Source organism: Thunnus thynnus, chromosome 11 (genome assembly GCF_963924715.1).
Source record: "Thunnus thynnus chromosome 11, fThuThy2.1, whole genome shotgun sequence".
Classification (NCBI taxonomy): domain Eukaryota; kingdom Metazoa; phylum Chordata; class Actinopteri; order Scombriformes; family Scombridae; genus Thunnus; species Thunnus thynnus.
The window spans coordinates 19137573-19159698 of NC_089527.1; the positions used below are offsets into that span (position 1 = coordinate 19137573).

Below are 22126 nucleotides of genomic sequence, written 5' to 3' on the forward strand. Positions count from 1 at the left end.
AAGGCCTTGCTAACATAGATAAAACCTTACTTCCAGGTAAGTTGAAACTTTAGTGCCTGCAGTTTGGATTGCTCCCCCATCTGATGTGGCCTCTGATGATCTATGAAGTTCCCATAACCAAAGTCGAGAAACTGGAGAAAACAGTATATACATCGAGAAATGGCTTGGACTCCCTTGATGCCTCAGCAATATCGGCTTGTATGGGAATGGTGCTCTGGAACTGCCTATCACTAGCCTAACTGAAGAATACAAATGCTTCAAGGTAAGGCTGGCCATGACCCTGACCGAAACTCAGGGAAGATCCATTAGGTCCCCAAACAACAGCAACCATATGGCACATACGCACTCACCAGCTGCAAGACCAGCCTCACCCAAGGACAATACACCTGGAGGCACAACCAGGTCCTTCTGCAACTGGCACTAGTGCTGGAAGGAGGACTAACATCAATGCCTTCTTTCCCCTAACCCCCAGCTTCTCAAGCACCATTGCCTTTGTACGAGCAGGAAAGGTACCAAAGAGGTCAACTGCAAGAAAAGAATCCAGCCTACAGGATACAGCCCAGGACTGGAAGATGAAGGTTGATCTAGACCAGAAGCTCACCTTCCCACCAGACATCATTACAACAATCATCACAGTCTCAGGCCGGATCTGATTTTTTGGTCAGCCTCACAAAAGTCCCTGTTCATCATAGAACTGATGGTGCCATGGAAAGATGCAGTTGGTGAAATACTCAGATATAGCAACTGAAGCAGAACAAAAGTGCTGGAGAACACAGGTGCTCCCTATGGAGTTCAGCTGCAGGGGTTTTGTGGCCATGTCAACCACCAGGCTGCTGAATTGGATGAGAGTCTGAGGACGGGCCCTCCGACAGGCTATCAAGTCATTGGGAGAGGATGCTGAGCAAAGCAGCAGTTGGCTCTAGCTGAAAAGAAACGACAAGAACGGGGCAGCAAGATGACCATCAGCCAGCAGGAGAGGTAAAAGCAGACAGGGGTGCACCTGGGAGGCCAGGTGTCACTGTTGAGCCCTTAAGAAGTGTTGTGGGCCTGTCAACGAAACACCAAGTAAGGAGGGTGCCCACCTGATGACGCCAGTGAAGCTTCTACCCCTACCCCCACTGCTGGTTATGATTTACAGTCCACATAAACAGGACTGAATCATTGACAGAAGAAACCTGGACTTGACTGATCCTCCTGTAGTTCTGTTGCTGATGGTTGTGATTTACAGTCCGCATAAACAGGACTGAATCATTGACAGAAGAAACCTGGACTCAACTGAACCTCTTGAAGTTCTGTTGCTGCATGGGCCTATCAACAAAACACCAAGGAGGGATAGTGCCCACCTGATGACCCCAGTGAAGTGTTTACCCCGACCCCCACTCAAGGAATGATTGCCAATTATAATATGGGACTGTAAAACCAAGTCCTTTGAGCTAAACGGACTACCTTTTTTCATAGCAAGTATGTGTTACCTGTCGTGTATGAAATAATTGTATTTCAATTTTCTGCTAAAGGATTGCACATGATTGGTTGAATGAACTCGTTGTTGAACTAGCCAGGAGTCAGTGGGTCAGTTCAATATGCATTATTCCTCTCTTACAGCACTGCCGGCTCACCACTGAAAGTAACTACTCTATGTCATCCTTCAATATGAGTGAGACACATAGCAGAGACAAGACTGTGCACATCCTATAACTGTCCTTGTCTGCAGGTCTTCAACACACACACCACATACACACATACACGCATGCTGAAAGCTTTCGTCTTTCCATCTGGTAAAGTGGGCTGTTGTGATTGATTTGTGGATTTGCTCCCTCTTTTTTTCTTTCCATTTAAGTGAAATAATGTATGGAAGCAATCTGGCGACAGACATTTTGGAAAATCTATTTGAAATCATTTCAGCTGAAGCCATGGCAGTTTGTCTTCTTATGGGAGAGGAGCAAAGTATAATTGTCTGCAGTCTAGTAAAACACAGTATAACTGCCATCACACTTGACTGAGCTTATAGCCAGCTAGTCCCATGGCCTCTAGAAGATAGAGCAGTTAATGTTCCCTTTTATTTTAGAGGATATGTCACTTGTATCGCAGATTTATACCATGATACAGCAATTTTGTCCAAACAGATGGATAATGGTGTCACCAGCAAAAAGCCCTGTTTTTATTGAGTTTAGAGCATATTGTTTAGATAGGGGGCTGTGCTGAACAGCTCTGCCAGCGCTTTCTCTCTTTATCTCTCTAATCTTGCCAGTATTAGATTTGATCATTTTTGTTTGAAGGAGGAAAATGTGGCTGTAATGGCTTCCTAATAGCAAACACAGGGGATACAAATCCAGGGACCCTGTTCTGTAGTGCTTCCATAAGCACCACTGATTTATAGAGGTCTTTATGACAGAAAGGAAAATGATCTGCTGCAGGTATAAATCAGGTGAGGAGTAGGAAATTGAACTTAGATATCATCTTGTCAGATGCTTAATGCTCTTCCTCCTGTCACATTCGATAGGACCAATTTGGAGAATCCTGCAGAGGTAAAAAGAAGACAATTAACAATGACAGTGTGGTAATAGATGAAGCTATAAAATGAACCTGCTGCCTGCAGGATGCTTTGTATGATTTCCACGAGGTAGTGGCAGGGGTGTGTTGTCTCAGCCTTCCATTTCTTCTCCTCCCTATTCTGTTTTTGGTGGTTTCTTAAGCCAGTCCGAGATATGTAATATTTAACTAAAACAGCAATAAAGCAAAAAGAAAGAAGTAATTTTTGTGCTTCCACTCTGCTCTATAATTGAATTATTATCCTGCATATGACAGGACTTGTAAATTTAGGTTAACCTTGTTTTTATGTTATTGATTCCCAGTGCATGTTCCATCCTAACACTACATTAAATTAATCAATAAATCAATTGTCAAGCACAAAACTTATGTATGTACAAGGACATTAAAAGCACAAACAGCCAAAATAAATTCCATTACTGTGTAGGAGCTCAGTTGTAAATTAGGCAGTTATTTAATACGATGACAAAAAAAAAAAAACATTTTCATGCACACATTTCCTGTATGATCATTTTGAACTTCTTTTTAAAGGTGTATCTTCACAGTTCAGTACATAATTAAGGTGCAGCAATAGATTGTTTGCAGTAATAATTGTCAAACTGTATCAGTGCTTGAGCAGATGTCATCGCTCAGTGTTGTAATGACTTCAAGATAGGACAAAGAATGACAATGCTCTCTGATCCCTGAATGTCAATCTGGTATAAACTACAGCACAGTGGTTTATTGCGGGCATCATGCATTCAGTGGCATGCATTCGTGATTTGACAGATAGAATGTAGGGGGGAAAAATGGAAACCCATCCATCTGGGTGTGGAGGTTTCAAATGACTTGAATTTTAAAAACTAATTTCTTGGAAGCTGATGACCTTTTGTGAAAAGCTGCTCAACTTTGTCAAGTGGCAATTCAAGCCCAAGCAGCTAAGAGCTACAGTAATAACCAGAGATCCGCTGCTCGGGAGCCATCACCCCTTGGAGCTCATCAAGCCAAGCTCTTGTATAATCTAATTTGATTTTAATGCTTCTCTGAAGGAGATTGTGCTCTTATTACTGTGTAATGATGCTGTTGTCAAGAGCCAATGGTGATGTCTAATATCACAACCATGTTAACTGCTTCTGTGACACTCATCTCAGCATTTTCCACATCGTCACCAATGCACAATAGCTTGTGCTGTATATTTATGACTTTGTTGTTCTTGCTGTTCATTCTACTTCATGATTGACAGAAACATTGTAAATCTTTAAAACCCCCTTCTTTATTACCTCTGTCTGATATGGTGCTTTTTTTGTATTCAGTACAGTAGATAGAGCATAACGATGAAGGTCTTCGCTGAGATGAGGAGAATTTTGAAGTGCTCACACTCGGGGGCAGCAAATGGAAAAGTGACAAGCCTGGTGCACTTGTCTATTTTACTTATTCTGTGCCTCTGTTTCATATTCTGCCTCGCACCGTGGGGTTATTTTCCTCCAGGGTTCAGGAGGGCACGCTCTTTCATTTCTTCAGAAAATTGTTTCGCAGGATTTCAATCTTTGGCTGCTAGATATGACAAAACACAATATCAAGAACACTTATGTTTCTTATCTGCCATTTTTTCTGGGTATAAATAAAAGATCAGTATAAATTTAAGTCAAGTGTCCTCGAATGCACATGTGAGAGATGAGTATGAAAAGAACTATGAACCTTGGGACAGCCCCACTGTACATTTTCATCGCCTGCCCAAAATTACCTTGGCACTGGGGCTTTGTAAGTCATTTGTCATCCTTGAAAATCAATTAGTGTTGCCATGATAGCAACCCTGATGTAACCCTTTGAGTGTTTAGTCAGAAAAAACCTGCAAGTTTTTGTTTTCACATCATGTAAACAGTATTTCTTTAAATTGTTCAAATGTAATGGTTTGATGTTTCGGTCAATTAGGTGCAGACTATCATCACCACAGTACAAAATCCATCCCGAGTATTGATTGTGCCTGAACACACCTTCTATTTGCCACCTGACAAAAACAGTTTCACCACACAAAAGAACAGTAATACTTTTATAGGCGAATGATGTTTAACAGCCAAGAACACAATTTCATTAATATTGCAGCTGCTTTTCTGTGAAACCCTCAAATCCCTCTGTGATCTTTCCACCTATCTGTGAAATTCTTCATGCACTGTACAATTGAAGAGACTAACAAAAAGCCTGAATGTTAGAGTTGAAAGCCTTGCACACAAATAATTCTACCGACTGCGTAGTACAAACTGTCAAAAAATGATTCAATGCAGTGGAATCAAAAATTTTACTCAAACATACATTTTCAAACCACATGCCACAAGCATCTTGTGATATATTACTTATGATGATGCACATATGTGCAGCCTATGTATACTGAACAACCTCCCAATGGTGTGAAAACATCCAAACATTGTCCTATTGATGTCCCATTTTTTTCCCCATTTGGCTCTTGTCAGAGGTCAACCTCAAACAGCATGCGGTGGAATCAGGCGTTACTGTCGATGTCACATTGATGCATTACAAGGCCCAGGAGGTCATGTCTCTGTAAACATACATTATCAAAACCCATAGAAGATGTGAGGTGTTGACCTCACCGATAGTTTACAGTGTATCTTGAGGGGAAAAGGGTCATGTAATGGCAGAGAGCAACTTTGTAGCTGCAATGACTTTCTTGTTGCAAATGAAGAGGGTCAAGCAATCAAGACTGGTCGGGCTCTGTGTCAGCACCATTATCTTACGCTGTCTGAAATGATCAATGAGCTAAAATAAAATGATCACAAGCTAAAATTGGCCTGCTAATGAAAACAGACCATTTAAACATGCTGCTAGGCGAGAAGCTGGCCAGAGAAGAAATGGGGCAGCAGTTTACAAAGCCAGACATGATGTACATACAAAATACATGGAAGCTGCTGTTATCATGGCTATTTGCATGGTATGTCCACTCATTCCTATTTCTGTTTTGTTGTTAATGCAGAATCACATTTAAAATCTAGCAATAATCACTTTTGTTTCACATTAGTGATGTGATTCTCCAGCATATACCTATAAAAAAACAAACAAACATGTATCTATCTGGATGAAAGTGTTGTGATCCTCAACATGCATGTATGTAGATGTTCTCAAAAGTTTATTTAGTATTATTTATACAGTACAGGAATTCACACATTCAGCAAACAGATCCTGTCACTTAAGACTGAAAACAGTTAAATGACTTTGTCTATATGTAAATAGGTTGTATCAACAATACTCTGAAGCAGAGATTTAAAATATAAAAAGGCACTTAGGGCGAGGTACAGTACTGACATAAATCTCCTTTCCTCCCTTTTAGCAATAAATACATTCTGTATGTGCATTCCTATTATGGTACCGTGGTTGTGTAAACGTGTTAGCAGCTCTGTGCTACAAAGTACCCCAGTCAACACTGTCATGAAAGGCTCAGTCTTATAGAAAAATATTTATAAATAATTTCCCATAAATAAAAATGTATTTTCCCACTAAATATTTTTTGTTTGGCCTCTGCCGTTTCCCTATTAACCCAGATAGAATAGTGTTAGAAATTCAGTCAAAAAACAAATAAAATATAGAAAGAAAGAAAATACAGAAACATACTTTTCCTACACAACATGAAAAACAACAATTACTTTAGTTTAATCCTTATTGCTCTCTGTTATGACAATGGGCTAGACACGTAATCATACTAGGAAAAAGGAGGTTGTTTGGTGGTTGCTACCAAATGCTAGTGCTATGGGATTTCATATTTAATTCATGACTATTGCTATAACTATAAAAGCAATTCTCAAAAGAAAGGACATTCTGTAAGCTGAAAATCACATTATTTGTTTTGATTTTTTCTACTGTGCCATTTCAACTTACGGCATTTGCTTATAAGATAACTGCTATCACATTTCTTTAAAGAAAAAAAAAAAGGTCTGGCTGACTTGTGTTGAAATAACTACTCCACTGTTTTATTCCACTTCCATGGCAGACAAATCTTGCTCTCCATCAGATTTCTCCGAGGGCAGGTCTTGTGACTCTGGGGTGCTTTGGTCATCTGACGCAGAACTGGGTTCTGTGGTTGTTGGTGTCCCTGGCTCTTGAGTGTCTGTTTCAGCAGAGACATCAGCATCTTTGGTCTTCCCTGATAATTAGAGATTATTTTGCACTTCAGACAAGAATAAAAGTCTCAAAAAAAGGAAGAAGATCAGAATAATTGATACTACTATATATGTGTGTGTAAAAAGGATGCCCTATTTTAGTTAATTTTTAGCACAGATACATCCTGGTACTGGCCATATTCGGTGTATTACCATTACATTTCAGAGATATGTGCCTTGTGTGAGTGTCATTATTACCTAAAACAGATTGGTCGTCGTCTACATCAGCTACATCAGCACCAGACGATGACAAGGGTGCCTCAGATGACATCTTCAGTTCACCGGTGACCTCGGGGAGTCTAGGTGCCTGAGGCCTGGTCTTTCTTGCAGGGTTCAGGAAATAACAATACGCACATCGGAAGGCTGAAACAACACAAATAAAACACTATTCATTTATGTCACTTCACTAATACATTTTCAAACAGACACAGATTAATATACATGAATATGAACCAATGACAAAAAATGCCTGAGATGCATAAACACTTCAGATTGATGTGTAGCACTGGTTTGCATATTCAATCTTGTTGTGAATTTGCTTACAGGGGTTGGTAGTGGTAGAGGCATTTAAGAGCCAGATGATATACTACGCTGCCAAATGCTAGAGGGCAAATGAAGGCACAGTGTTTGATGGAGACTGACAAAGAGTGTTGTGTTTCTCAAAGTCTTACCAACATATTCAAATTCCTCCCTTAATGCCATGCCGTTATGGGACAGACACTGCTGACAGATGAGAGCGTATCTGTGAGGGAGGAAAGAAATCACAGTACATGGACTGGCATTGGATTGTAAAAGGGATCATTTTATTGATAAATACAATGACATTGTCCACGGATCATGTGGAACACAAGTGTTAGTAATTCACTTTTCAACGTGGGAGATCATCTGTATTTTCACACTGATCTCAACAACAAAAGGCAGATAAGTCTGGTGTTAACATATCAAATACCTAAAACCTTGGTGTTGTATCAGCACTGTAAATTTGCATAATACCTAACTATACGTTAGATTAATCATTTTGAGTCATTTTTTAATCTGGTTCCAGCTTCTCAAATGTGAATATTTTCTGGATTCTTTAGTCCTCTATGACAGTAAACTGAATATCTGACATTTGAGGATGTCATCTTGGGCTTTGGGAAACAACATTTTCACCATTTTCTGACATTTTATGGACGAAACAACTAACTGATTAATCGAAAAAATCATCGACAGTTGCAGCCCTACTATACTCGCATAAAAAAAAAAGGTGAGAGGCTGGTTGGTGTACCTGTTCTGAGGGCCGTCTCCAACAAGATACTCAATGACTCTGTCCATAGCGCCTCTTTCCCTTGGGAGCACAGGTCTGGCCAGGGGTGGGCCTGGGGGGTGCGTCCCTATTAAAACACAACATCAATGCCCGTTTAGACACAGTCTATAGTCTTGAAAACAAACCACCATAAACAGGGGACATGTTACATGAAAATCTCAGTGAAACATTGAGCCTAAGATTCACAGTTTGCTGCACAAACCATGATGAATTTTACAAAAAAACCTACTCCTTTTTCTTAATGACTTAACACTGGATCTCACTTGCAAAGCACGTCCAGATTCCCTGCTGTGTTGGTGAGTAGTAATTAATATAATCTAACATCAAGAGCAATCATAGGAAGATGACTGGTCATTTCTGTGAGACTTGGCAGAGTCTCAGTATCCTGCTGGTTATTAATTTACCAACATATGGAAACTCTGTGGTGACTCTTTGTATCAAATTGCTTTTCACTTTCAATTTTCAACAGAAGCAGGTGATAACATCAAGTCATGCAAACCATTTGTGAGGTGTTCCCAATGCCAAAGGCAATTTCACCAAGCATTAAAAGACATTTAGTGAGATTCCACCACCATTGCCCAGAGAACAAACGCAGGTCTGGCTAATTAATCATAGTTAATGTAATCCTGCTTCGTGCATACCTCACAGTTGGCATTCCACATGGCAATTACAGCATGCAGCTTCCTCTAGGAGCACATTTCCTTTACTGTTTGCACTTATTTGCATCTTTTATTGAGTGTTCATAGTCCAGAAATAATTTATATTGAATATTCAATTCCTCTACACTCCACAGATGTCTTCCATATACAACAACTGCTCTATGGAAAGTTTTTCAGTTTGCTGGCTAGCCAGCTTTTGAAATCTTTAAAAACAACCAAAGTTACCACCTACTTTTACTCTTAATTCACCTTTATGCACTTGTTGTTACTACTTACTAAAAGGTTTAACCTTTTAGTAAGTAGTAAGTAAAACTACATTCATACAAATACTTATTAATAAATTGTAACTGTGGAGAGACAGCTCTCCTCAAAGTGACTAATGACCTTTTAAATTCAAATGCAGGGCTCTGCTCGATTTGAGTTCCTCTTGACATCAGCGCTGCTTTTGATACAATAGATCATGAGCTTCTTTAAAATCGTTTGAAGGATTGAGTTGGTATCTCAGGTCCTGCTTTTAACTGGTTTGAATCTTATCTTTCTAATAGAACATTCTCAGTACTGCTTGGGGGGGTGCCACAAGGCTCTGTTCTGGGTCTCACTATACATGCTCCCATTAGGCCACATAATGCAAAGACATAACGTGTCCTACCACTTTTATGCAGACGATACTCATCACCCAAAATGACCCCAATAACCTAATCCACTTGCAAAATTGTTGGTTTAACTTAAATCAAAGAGTGGATGCATCAAAATTACCTGCAGCTTAACAATAACAAAACCGACAAACTACTAATTGGCCCAATCTGATCAACTAAGCAGCTCAAGCACCAGCTGGGTTCTCTAGCTCCCTCTGCTAGAAATCTAGGTGTCATGTTTGACTCTAACCTCACCTTTGAGGAACAGGTCAAGAAAGTTGTCCAAATGTGTTTTTTTACAATTAAGATCTATCTCCAAAATTAAATCTTTTCTGTCCTTCAGTGATTTGGAGAAGGTCATACATGCTTTTATCTTTTCTAGACTCGACTATTCCAACTCTCTGTACTCCTGCCTTTGTCAGAAGCAACTGTCACTCCTACAACTGGTTCAGAATTCAGCTGCCAGGCTTTTAATAGGTATTAAGAAAAGGGACCACATTACAGCTTTATACATACAGCATTATAGCTTCAGTTCGTTGCGCTGGCTCCCTTTACATTTTAGAGTTGATTTTAAAATTTTATTACTTACTTTTAAAGCCAGGCTTGGACTGGCCCCAGAATATATAATAGACCTCTTAACGTTCTATGAGCCTGAACGTGATCTTAGATCATCTAATCAGTTACTCCTCAATATTCCCACGTTCAATTTTGTCAGACTTTTGCTGTCAGGACCCCCAAACTCTGGAGTGCACTTCCTATAGACATCAGATTGTCAACATCTGCGTCAACATTTAAAAAACAGTTAAAAACCTGCTTTTTTAGGATGGCATTCTTGTAACATACCAATGTTGAGTGTTTGTGTGTATATGCCTCTACACGTATATCTATGTTTCTGTGCACAGATGAATATGTATTCATGTGTGCTCAAGTTATTTCTCAATACATGGCACTAAGATATTAATCATATAGTAATAGCTCAAATGCTGTGTAATCATTTAATGATTTAATGGTGATCTGATCTAATTAATAGGTGTATGAATATGTATTCATGTGTGTACGTTTGTTTTTACGTTTTGTTTTTTATCAGTTTTTACTGAATTTTAACACCTTGTTTCATCTCTGTAATATTCTATTATTTTATTTATTCTACCTTGCCGTTGTTCTGTCTTAATAGTTATTCTTATTCTCTCTACTTTTATTGCCTTATGAAGCACTTTGTAACATTTGTTTTGAAAAGTACTATATAAATAAATAAATATATTATTATTATTAGATACACCACCCTTGTTGACAACACACACCACAGAGCCTTGAGCAACTAGGGACACAGAGCCAGGGAAGAGTAAATCACACCTTAATCGACCACATTATGATGTGGTCCCCCTGTGTGCAGGTAACTCACCGACTCCTAGAACAGGTGTTCCAGGGGTCACAGGCTTCCTCATCAAGCTCTGCTGAGCAGCTATAGCCGACAGGCCCCTCTCTGGGGGTCCACCTGGAGCAGAGTGGGAAGATCGTCCAGGACAGGAGGGCCCAGAAGCAAGAGGAGGGCGGGCCGCGGCACCGCTTGCAGGATTCACTATCACTGGGGGGGTCTTTGGGATGACATTGCGCTGGCGAAGCTCTAACACAGGAAACATTGCAGGTTAATTAATACTGGTAAGAAGCACGAGAGGAAAGTAGGGGAAATAGTGCAGTCTTCTTCAGAACTCATTGTTACCTTGTCCTGGTTTAGGAGTCATCGGAGATGCGACTGGAGTGGATTCCAGCTCCTTCATATAACAAGAGAGTGTAAGAGTATGTTTTCAATATGGAGGGCATACATCCAACACAAAAAGAATTTAAAAAATTTAAAAAAACAAAACACACTGACCATTTTTTTCTTGGAATCAGGGTCGAATCTCTCCAGAATCATTTTAGCAGTTTTATAAGTCTCAGTCTCCATAACTTCTTCAAGCTGAAAAAGCAAGACATTAAACAGGTATTATGGGGTAAATGCTCAAGTTATTTCTCAATACATGGCACAAAGATATTAATCATATAGTAATAGCTCAAATGCTGTGTAATCATTTAATGGTGATCTGATCTAATTAATAGGTGTTCTATAAACACATTTCAATATTATTAGAAGCACCTACCGTGACATTATAAGTGACTGAGAAAGGGCACCAGGAAGTTACTTCACTAAATTGTACATCTTCATTTAAAATAAGTACCAAACATTTCTAAATATTTACATATAATATGAAGAATAATTACATTCACTACTTCGATAATGGAGAGTGTGAAAATCCATCAGCTCTAATTATTGAAAGTTATTAGACTTGACAGAGGATGACAAGCAATTTCTCAGATTTATTTCTTTCCTGCACTGAATGCTATTAATTACAGTGACATTAGCAGAATGGTTTACTGGGTTAAGTCATTGTACCAATCAAATGCCGTCTGTACAGATCCTAGATTAGCAAGTATCCTGCTGCAAACTGCTGAGAGGATCAATAAAAGCAAGTGCGCTTAACTAAGGACCACTAGACACCAAAATTACAAGGCATTCTACAGAGATTGAGTTATATATTCTGTTTCTCAGAGATTAGTTTAATAATATGTTTCTCTCACTTATCTGACCATGTAGCAAGCCATAGATGCGTGACAACTTCTTTTTGAAATGTCACTTTGCAGTTCTCTGAAGCTGACAGAGCTGATGTGAGGGACATTTGAGAGAAATCTGTAGGGTGCTGAAAATCACCACCCACTCAAAAAGATATGATGAAATTTTTGTAGTGGCTTTGTAACAATAACTTCTGCTACTGCTAGTGACACGGTGAGTATAAATAATCAAATGTATGAAAGTGAATACGACATGCTTCTTATTAACTTTGACAAGCACCATTGTCTTCAACTACCACTCTTTTCATTTCATTTATCTTCATCTATGAAAATAATTTGGTTTCATAAGTTTTCCAACAGTTTCATCTCTGCTACATGAGGTATACTTGAATACCAGTGAGCAACAGGTTATTTGAGAAAATATATTTCTTGTTTTGAATATACAATTGTTTTGTCTACACATGGACTCACTTTTCAAATAGTTATTTTGGGCTGTTTGGCACAAAGTTAACATCAGCTGGTTGCACAAGTGTGATAAAAGTTGGCTCAAACTGTGAGAAACTGATTAATGAGGAAATATAATAATTAAAAACAATTAAATGTACTGACATTAAACATGAAAAGACCATGTAAACTGATCTGTCAAATTCTCTCTTTAAACCTGCAATAACTGATTTTTCTGCCATTTGGGGGCAGTGAAAACAAGTTGTGCGCACGTTATTGACATCTCACCTTTTAATTTGATATGCAGAACTTGTTAGCAAACAGTTGCTTGTATACATATCCAGCAGTTACTGAGCAACATTATCATTCATTTCGAATCGCGTTTCTGGCCACTTGATTAATGTAACTCCAATATTCACTCTTTTTTAGCTCAGTTTTTGGTCTCTTCCAACTCCTGGGGGACATAAATGACTTTTTATCTGCTAAATGCTTCACTATGTTCACCAACTAGTTGTTAACTAGTGGAATACAGTAGGTTTTTCAGAGCTTTTTCGCTGAAAACAGCTACTTGCTGTGTCTGCAGACAACACTATGAGAGCGGTGAGAGTGAACCAAAACAGTTAAGCTGCAGCTGGACTGCTAAACAATAAGCTGAAACTTGCTATAAGAAGGTACGTAAAGCTGAAGGGAGCTGCAGAGTCAGGTAAGTTGTCATTTAATGCATTGGTATTATAAAATTATCAAGTATATCATCTTTAAGAATTTTAGCATTGTGGCATAAAAAAACATTTTCTCAAACTGCTAATTTTTATGTGCTTGATCTTAATCTGATGTCATGACACATTAACCTGATCAGAATATAACAGTAGTGAAAAAAAGTGAAAGGTATTTTCAGTAGTTTTGTCATGTTGGTGCAACTCTGTCCATGCTAACACACAAACTTTTGCGTTACTAGCAGCAAGATGCAAACCATCGGCTGTTTCACCTTCAAGTGTCACAGGTTCTTTAAGTCTTTTAGCAAAGTAAAACTATAGATCAAAAATGAGAAGTCAATCAATAATGTATGTAAAACTGGACAAATATTAAAACGTCACTTACTATTTTCCTCTTTTGTGCTTTAAGATCCTCTAATTTTTCATCTGGAAAAAAAAGTGTAGAAATACAACATGAAATGAATGAAACATTAAAGATAAACATTATATGTTATGTATCAATAACAAAATAGATCTTACTATTCCTTTCAGTTCTCCGTGAAAAAATAATTATCAGAAATTTTCGAAGTAACCACACTCTAAAAAGAGAAAACAGGGGGGAAAAAAAGGTTATTTTGTTTCATTGTAGTTAAAGTTTAGTGGAAATGTGATTGACTATCATGTATACTTACAATAATGGAAATATTACAAAGGGAAGTGACAATATGAGCCGCCCCATTAACTGTTCAGGCAGGTACCAGAAATACACAATTATGCATGTGAACAGGTAGAGAAGAGACGAGTACAAAAGCAGCCTCCCGACCCATAACTTCAACTGCCTTTGATACTTTTCACTGTATTCTTCAAGAGTCTGTATATCCTGTGAGGAAAAACAACATTGGCATGACATTAGTATAGAAACACAATCTTATTAACATGACAGCAATTGTGGTTACATCAAAGTTTTTTCATTCAAATGGCAGTCGATTAAGTGCCACAAGATTAACAATTTAAAATACACAAATAAGATACCATTTCCTCTTTACATGCCTTGGCTGTTTAACAGTCAGCGTTTCAACTAAAGTAACAGAATTTTCATTTCCACACCAATCTTCAATACAGAATTTTCCTAATATCATATTGGCAGCAACTACTATTAATGCCACTGGTTTGGCTTCCACCAAAAACACCTTGCAGCAGTTCCTCTAGGTCAAATTCAGATTATCATTTGTAGACTTTCACTGAAATCCTAGTCATTCATTATCAATCTGATCAGGCTGTGTTTAAAAACTAACAAAGCGAGTTACCGAACCGTTTTTACACATACTGTATGTTTACATGTCTCGTGTAATGCATTAAAATTGCAGTTGCTTTGAACATCAATTCATGATGATTATTTTACATGTGACACTGCATACATTTGTCCAATCACAATATATTTACTTTTCAGAAAAATGTCCAATACTGTGATAATGATTTCCACCATATTAACCAGCTGCAACTAACTTCCCCTCCTTTGTGAACAAATGCACAATTAAATAACTGTCTAGATAAACATGAGCAAAGTACTCTTTAATTGAAATAAATTTTCAATAATATAAACACTCAAAACTTTAAATTGAATAGAAGATTTTTTACAGTATTTCTTTTCCAAATCCATGATGTCACCACTGCCTTAATGCTATCTCTCTCAACAGTATGTGAGGATGTTGTGTCAATACATAGATGCAAATGGAAGCAAATTCTATTGGCAATAACTGTTGGACGTTTGACAGTGAACAACAACTTCTTTAACAGGACTGAACATTTAAATGTGAACTCATATCAGAGAAGCATAATGCAACCTTGTCACTAACTACTGGGAGCATACCAAGCAGTAATTTTGGTCACAAAATCTTGTTCCCTTCTAGCAGAAAAGCCAATTTATTCATGTAATTCGTTATCATTTGGTAATTGCCAAATAGCTCATTCACCTTTGGATTTTTTAGGATCAAAATTGGTGCAGCAAAACCAGAGATATGATCTTTTTTTTACCATGCATTCTTCTTCCCTGTCAAAACTTGGTGTCTTCATTACACACCATGCAACTTGAATCACTTGACTGTATAGGTTCGGGTGTGTGTTATGCAAGTAGTGGCTGATGTAGCCTTGAGCCCCAAGCAGAGATGAGGATTGGGCTACAGAGGTCTGGTAACCTTGGTTCTTTCTAAGACTACAGGCCCAGATCGCTTTCTTTTTTAAACTTGTAGTCATCAGTTTGTGCATCTCCCTCTGGAGCCACAAAAGGCCTTCTACAACTTTTTATAGATATGCAGTGGTGCTTCCTAAGACCTGTAAACCATCTTTGATGTGTAAAGTCGGTGGGGGTCTCCTTTAAAGTGTTGGTTACACAATCCAAAAATAGCTGACAGACAAAACGGGGCCTACTATTAGTCACTATGGTTTAACTGTAACATGTGTGTGTGTCACTCTAAGCGCAGGATAAACTGACACCAGCCATACAACAGGCGAGCGTACGGTGTAACCATGCACATGATAAAATATTCTTGCATGAAAAGAAGAAGAAGATTTTTCTAGAAAAGACAGACAAACACCCATCGCTTCACTACTTCAATACCACCTGGCCTCTTTGGCATATTTGTAGTGTCATTTTCTCCAAAGAGAGGGGCTGAAAATAGCCTGACACTAGCTTAACTGTAGAAGAGCACTAAAGCCCCTATCAGTCAGCAAATGAGGATCTTATTTGGCACTCATTGCAACATCTGTTCGCTTGCAGTCAAAAGATGGCCGCTTATACAACACATCTTATACAGCATTGTTTCTATATCAACAGAGGGTTAAGGGGTCATTAAGTATCAGTGATCAGACAGCATGATAATGACTAACATCTATACCTTCTTTTAATGTGTGAAGAAGAGGAAGGATCTAAGAACATGGCAACATTGCTAAAAATAGGTCAAACAAAGCAGCAAACGCAGGTGGCCAATTCCAGTTTTAACTCTGACATACCAATTTTTGAGACCTCAGCAATTACTTTGGTAAGTTCAGTGATATCCTAATTAAAATAACCAACTGCCAGAGCAATGAAAATTAAATCCAAGTTCTATTATCTGGACTTTCGCTTTAAGTATCCAGAAACCTTCTCTTGATACGTCCCACTAAGTGACTGTTCGCCTGGTGCCACAATGTGAATAATTGTATTCACTATTCTTATTCACTAACTAGTCTGTGTCAAGAGAGTAGTCTCTACAAAACTGGGTGTTTCTGAATTGTGTGGGCTTTAGAAACATCACTGGGCACCATTACACTGACAGATGCCTTTGGTGAGTTTTACTGATAATGCTTCATTGGGTTGCACTCACTGGACTGACAGTGGGCACCTTCTGCAAGCATGGACGCACCCACCTTCAAGGGATTTATTATTAAGTACTTCTGTTTAAAAGTAACCCTGGCATAAGAGAATAAAGACAAGATTTATTGTTGAATTGCTCAAATGAGGCACGTTGTCCCTCTTTTGCACCTTCACAAAGAACCACGATGGTAGTAAGTTGTAATGTACTATCTCCAAAAATCACATATACAGTATCTCCTGTCTGAATGACTGTGTGTTTGTTTCTAATTAAAGTTACTAAAACAATTAATCATCTGTCTATATACACCAAGAGGTGTTTTTAGTTGTTTGTGAAAATGTTTCTTGTTGACGAGGGCTTCGTCTACCTGTCGTTCCAATGAAACTGTCACACTTAATGGTCTGCCTTATTGTGCATGAGTCCCACAGTGCAAATTAAGCTATGCAGGAAATGCTGCAAAAACATTTAGAGCATGGATTTGTCATGCTTTAGGCATTTCATAGCATGTTATCTAACAGCCAATGCAAGTAAAAAAAAAAAAAAGGTAACACTTCTTTAAGTAAATTACACTGTTAAAATGAGATTTCAAAATAGCAAACTTCTGGCAGTCTATGTTGAAATAGTTCTGATGAACATTGTTAAAAGGTTAAGCATACCTTATCCATCCCTTCCAAAATCTCCACAGTGGATGGCTTAGCCTGTAAGGCAAAAAATGTGAAATCCTAGTTAAAGAAAGTGACATTATAACATTAGCCATAACAACAGCACTCTTTGTGCAAGCATCATCTTGATAGGATATGGAAACTTCCTTATTCAGCTTCCTGTTTTGGTGAATATGTTATGTGTCTGTTCTTCAGTTGGTGGCAATATAATTTAGATGCCCTGTGTATGCGAAATATGAAATTGCTTGAACCAGGAGAAGTATTGTCACAAATCTGAATTGTGATCATTTATAGATATATCAAAACATGTGAGAACAGTTTCTACAGAAACTATGCTGTGGTTAAATTTTTAGTAGTTCAAGCCCTAAATGCAATTGAATGAAAATGTATGAAGTCTTAAGTCAAAAGACAATAACACTTTTTCTTTGACACATATATTGTGCAATAAAGTAATTAGTATAGCAGTAGCATACAGTGAAAGACATGATCAGTAAATGTGATGAATACAAACCCTCCACCGTGAGATGACAGCCCCCATGTTGATGATGAGGGATTGTAGGCTGCTCTGTTTCTGGGACCCTCCTCTAGTGTTTTCACTCAGATAACCTCTCCACCTGTTGACAAAGGCGATGACAGTCAATAACAGTTCAGTTGCCAGATCATTAAGTACACCGAGATAAAACTAATGCGGTCAAATATAACAGCCCTGCAATAAAACCTACCTTCATTACTGTTATTCTGGAGACTTCGGTTCGTGGTATGTTTATGGCATTAACTGAGGGCCTTCTAACAATTTTCATATTTACTTTCATTAATTTAAATAAGATTCACAAACATCTATCAGTATAACATGCAATAAGATTCAACAGCACCACAAACAAGAAACTAGCAACTGAGTGCAACTAACTAACCTACGTTCAAACAACGACTGGCAACATACATTAAATAAGACTGTAACATAACTCTTTGACGACTACAAATAAAGCCAAATTAATCTGTGAAATGCATTCAAACACTAACTTAACTTAGCTTGAAAACTTTCAAGTGCCCGAGTTGAACTAAGTTACCGTTGCTAACTTAAGTTAGCAAACGTCAGAACTTCTCTATATATGTTTTCGGAGGCAGTTGACATTTCATAACGACGTTAACTATAATCAGCAATGACTAAATGGTAACGATCACCTCACAGGGAAGGTTCTTCATGTCAATGTTTGCAGCTAACGTTTCCTAAATTACTTCTTAACCCACTTAATCAACGCAGTAAACCGGTGGTGTTAGCATCGCCGTGCTGGCTAACCGCTAAGTTAGCTAGTAACGCAGACACTATTGCAGTTAGTAAATCACGATAACTTATATCAAGCATCGCTAACTTAGTTCGTCAAGGTTTTGCAAAAGCAAACGAGTCCGAATAACTTGACCAGAAAGTGAATACCAGCTCAGTGTTGAGAAATAAGAAGGGTTTACCTTTGCAGATGAGTTGTCCGGTTTCAACAGCCTGTAGCTCAGGACTGCAACCCTCCTGGATTTAGACCTCGGCTGTGTGAGCTAAGATGGGGGAGTGTCCACTGAAAGAAGGCATCTGCCCTGGTGATGAGTCCAACTAATGTTACCATGTTTGACTGTGTTTCTCATGATGATGATGATGATGATATGAACGTAGTTAACTGGACTTATCAATAGTTGTTGTATCTGTAGGCTAGCTATTCACAGTATAAGGAGTTTTCGAGAGAGAGAGCTGGGTGACACGTATGTAATTTTAATCTTAATGTAGACTTTTGAAATCTTTTTGATTCCATTAATCTTCATACAATAAAAGTATAAATACCAATGTAGATATTTATATTTATATCTACATTGGTATTTATACTTCTATTTATATTCTGCCTTTTTGCACAGTTTTTATTATGTCAATAACTGTTATATTTATTGTTTAATGTTCATGTTTATTGCTTTTTCTGTTGACATCTGGACCACATTGACTTCCTTGTACTTGCCACTTGGCAAATAAATTGGATTCTGATTCTGATACAGTATTTTAACCTTTTTTCAGTACTTGAGTCACTTCAAAAAGATAGTGGTGTTCTCAATGGGTAAACTTTGGGATGCATTTATTGAACGAATGTTTGTGTTCTTAAAGAAAAGTGTGGAAATCCTCAAGTTTTGTTTTAAAAAGAAAGACTTATTAACAAAACTCAAACTTGCACAGACTTTATAGTGACTACTGAGGGGTCCAGATGGGCTTGACTAACATCATGTAGTCCAGTCCAATGGGATGAACTTCAACTTGACAACCTGGCATGTGATAGGAGAAACTGTCATATGCGTGTGTGCGTGCGTGCGTGTGTGTGTGTGTGTGTGTGTAATGTCATGGTTACAGACATTACCAAAAGAAACTAAGGCTATCTTTCCCTCCACTAGCCTTCAGGTCACCCTTGGGCAAGGTGTAGTACCTGTCAGCTCTCCGATCAGGATTACGTGAATCCGTGGAATGCAGGCAGTGGATGACTTTACAGGCAACTTTAGGAAATTTCAATTCATGGCTGTGTGGTCATAGACATCAGGCAGAAGATTCTTCAATAAAAGAGAGCAATGTCTACAGGCAAATTGCCAAACATATTACAAGAAGTGGACAGGATGGAAGTTGACATGGTTAGAGTCACAGAGACAAACTGGAAAGGAGAAGGACTACTTGTCAGATATACCAACAGTTGAAGGCAGTTTCAGAATTTTGTACTCAGGAGGAAAAAAATATCAAGAAATGGAGTAGCGGTTATCATGAATAACAAAGCAAGAAATACAGTAATGGGATGGGACAACATCAGTAATAGAATTAGGTGCGTAAAAATAAACTCAACCCCAGTAAACATGAATATGTTCATAACATAAGCTCCAACAGCTGATAAAGAATCGGCTGTAAAAGAAGCTTTCTATAAACAACTAACAGAAGTGATTAAAAGCAAAAAGACCTTTGGTAAAAATGTCATAGTAATGGGAGACTTTAATGCAAACGTAAGAGAACAAAAAGAAGAAAAGATTGTGGGACCTTTTGGTCTTTTGGATGACAGAAATAAAAGTGGTGAAATGTTAAGATCCTTTTGTAAAGAGCAAAAATTGATCATCACCAACACATGGTTTGAACAAAAGCAGAATGCAAAGCATAGTCTACATGGCAAGCCCCAAATGGAAGAGCTTTGTACTTGTCAGTGCAAGATACAGAAATTCAGTAAGAAATGCAAAAGCAAGGCCTGGAGCAGACCATAACCCAGTCATAGTAACTCTGAAGTGCAAATTGAAAAAGGTAGAAAAAGGGGAAAAGTAAAAAAAAATAGAACTTGGATGAATTAAAACAGGGAGGAAGTAGAAACAAATTTACAGAAATGACAGATCAAAACCTAAAGCTGATAAACCAACCTGAATGGAAAGATATAGTGAAATGCACAGAAGAAGTGGCAGATGAGATATGTGGTAATAAAAAGAAATAATGCAAACAAAAATGGATGAAAGATAATATCTTGGGGGGAAAAAGGAAGACGGGAAGCAAAAAATCAAGCTAAACAAAAAGAGTACCAAAATCTAAAGAAGGAGATACAACAAATGTGTGACAGAAAAAGTGAAAGAAGAACATTTCAACAACCTGTATGAAGAACTGGAGGAACTGGATAGACAGCATAACCCAAGGTTTCATCAAAAGATGAGAGATTTCAATGGAAAAAGCACCAACAAGTCACAATCAACAACAATAAAAGACAAACAAGGAAAAGTGCTCATTGAGAAAAACCAAGTGTTTAAAAGATGAGCTGAGTATCAAAGGACAGAAGCAATGACAAATCGAGAAACAGATTACACAACTGGCATAGAAATAAATCAAATCATAGAGGAAGAAATTCAAGAAGTGATAAAGAAGCTACCCAAAAGAAAAGCATGGTGTGCAGATGGTATCCCAGCGGAACTACTTCAAAGTCTAGGACCAGAAGGAGAAAGAAAATGTCATAAACAAGGTCTGCAAATCAGAAAAAATACCAGAAAATTTCTGAGGTGCAATTTCATTCTGTGAAGAGCACAGGCTGATAAGTATCATAAGTCATGGGTCAAAGATACTGTTGAATATAATCAAGAGCAGAATATCCAGCATCATTGATAGCAGGATTTCAGAATGCCAGCTGAGTTATAGAAAAGGAACAAGATATGGCATCCTCATACTAAGAACAATTGGAGAGAGAATGATACAAAAGAACAAAAAAGTTTACATGGTGTTCATAGACAGGCTTTTGATCAGGTAAACCATGAGCGTCTAATTGAGATACTGAAAAAAGAATGACTTCCGGCACATGAAATATAATAATAGAAAATCTATATTGGAACCAGAAAGCAGCTGTCATTACAGAAAATGGAGAAACAGAAGAAGTAGACATCTTAAGAGGTGTAAGACAAGGATGCATCTTATCTCCAATTCTCTATTTGTACATGGAAAGGATGATCAGAGAAGCACACTTGCAAGAGATACAGAATGGCATTGAACAGCAAAAAGACCAAATCAATGATTATGGGAAAAGGAGAAATTGAGAAGATCAAATTTAAACCGGAGGATTCAGAATTAGAGCAAGTGCACAAATACAAATACTTGGGAAGTTAAATCTACAAAGATGGAAGATGTCTGGAGGAAATTAAATGCAGAATTGGACCAGCAAAAATGGCTTTCTTGGAGAATAAAGAACTTCTGAGAGGCAACATCAACATCACAATAAAGAAAAAGATCATTGAAACCTATATCTTTTCTGTTCTTACAGTACATATGGATCAGAGACGTGAACATTGGCAGAGGAAGCAAAAAGAAGAATAAATGCATTTGAGATATGGTGCTACAGAAGAATGCTCAAGATCAGCTGGAGAAGATTTATGTCAAATGATAAGGCTCTGAAACTGGTAGGACAAGACAGGTATTTTATGAAGGAGATTGCAGAGAGAAAGTTTGAGTTTGCGGGGCACATTCTGAATGGGTCCAGTGGGAAGCTGATGACGAGGGTTTTGGAAGGGATGATTGAAGGGAAACGAGGAGTGGGAAGACAACGCATAATGTGG

General features: G+C 38.1%; 1 protein-coding gene across 1 annotated transcript; it reads right to left on the reverse strand.

Annotated features, from left to right (window-relative positions):
• Window positions 1-5648: 5648 nt before the first annotated feature.
• Window positions 5649-18689, reverse strand: lnpa (limb and neural patterns a). The gene is made up of 13 exons (XM_067603590.1): window positions 18512-18689; window positions 17559-17661; window positions 17042-17083; window positions 13728-13915; window positions 13576-13634; window positions 13442-13482; window positions 11166-11249; window positions 11013-11064; window positions 10695-10916; window positions 7960-8065; window positions 7364-7434; window positions 6891-7055; window positions 5649-6676 (listed from the first exon to the last, which is right to left on the reverse strand). The coding sequence occupies exons 2-13, from the start codon at window positions 17583-17585 to the stop codon at window positions 6504-6506; spliced, it is 1230 nt and encodes a 409-aa protein (XP_067459691.1). The 5' UTR covers window positions 17586-17661; window positions 18512-18689; the 3' UTR covers window positions 5649-6503.
• Between the last annotated feature and the right edge of the window lie 3437 nt (window positions 18690-22126).

Bases quoted from the DNA above. Each gene is read 5' to 3' on its own strand.
- lnpa (XM_067603590.1), bottom strand. From the start codon at position 17,585: ATGGGGGCTGTCATCTCACGGTGGAGG. The intron at 17,084-17,558 runs GTTTGTATTCAT...TTTGCCTTACAG, and splicing joins CTGTCATCTCACGGTGGAGG to GCTAAGCCATCCACTGTGGA. The intron at 6,677-6,890 runs GTAATAATGACA...TCTAATTATCAG, and splicing joins CGACGACCAATCTGTTTTAG to GGAAGACCAAAGATGCTGAT.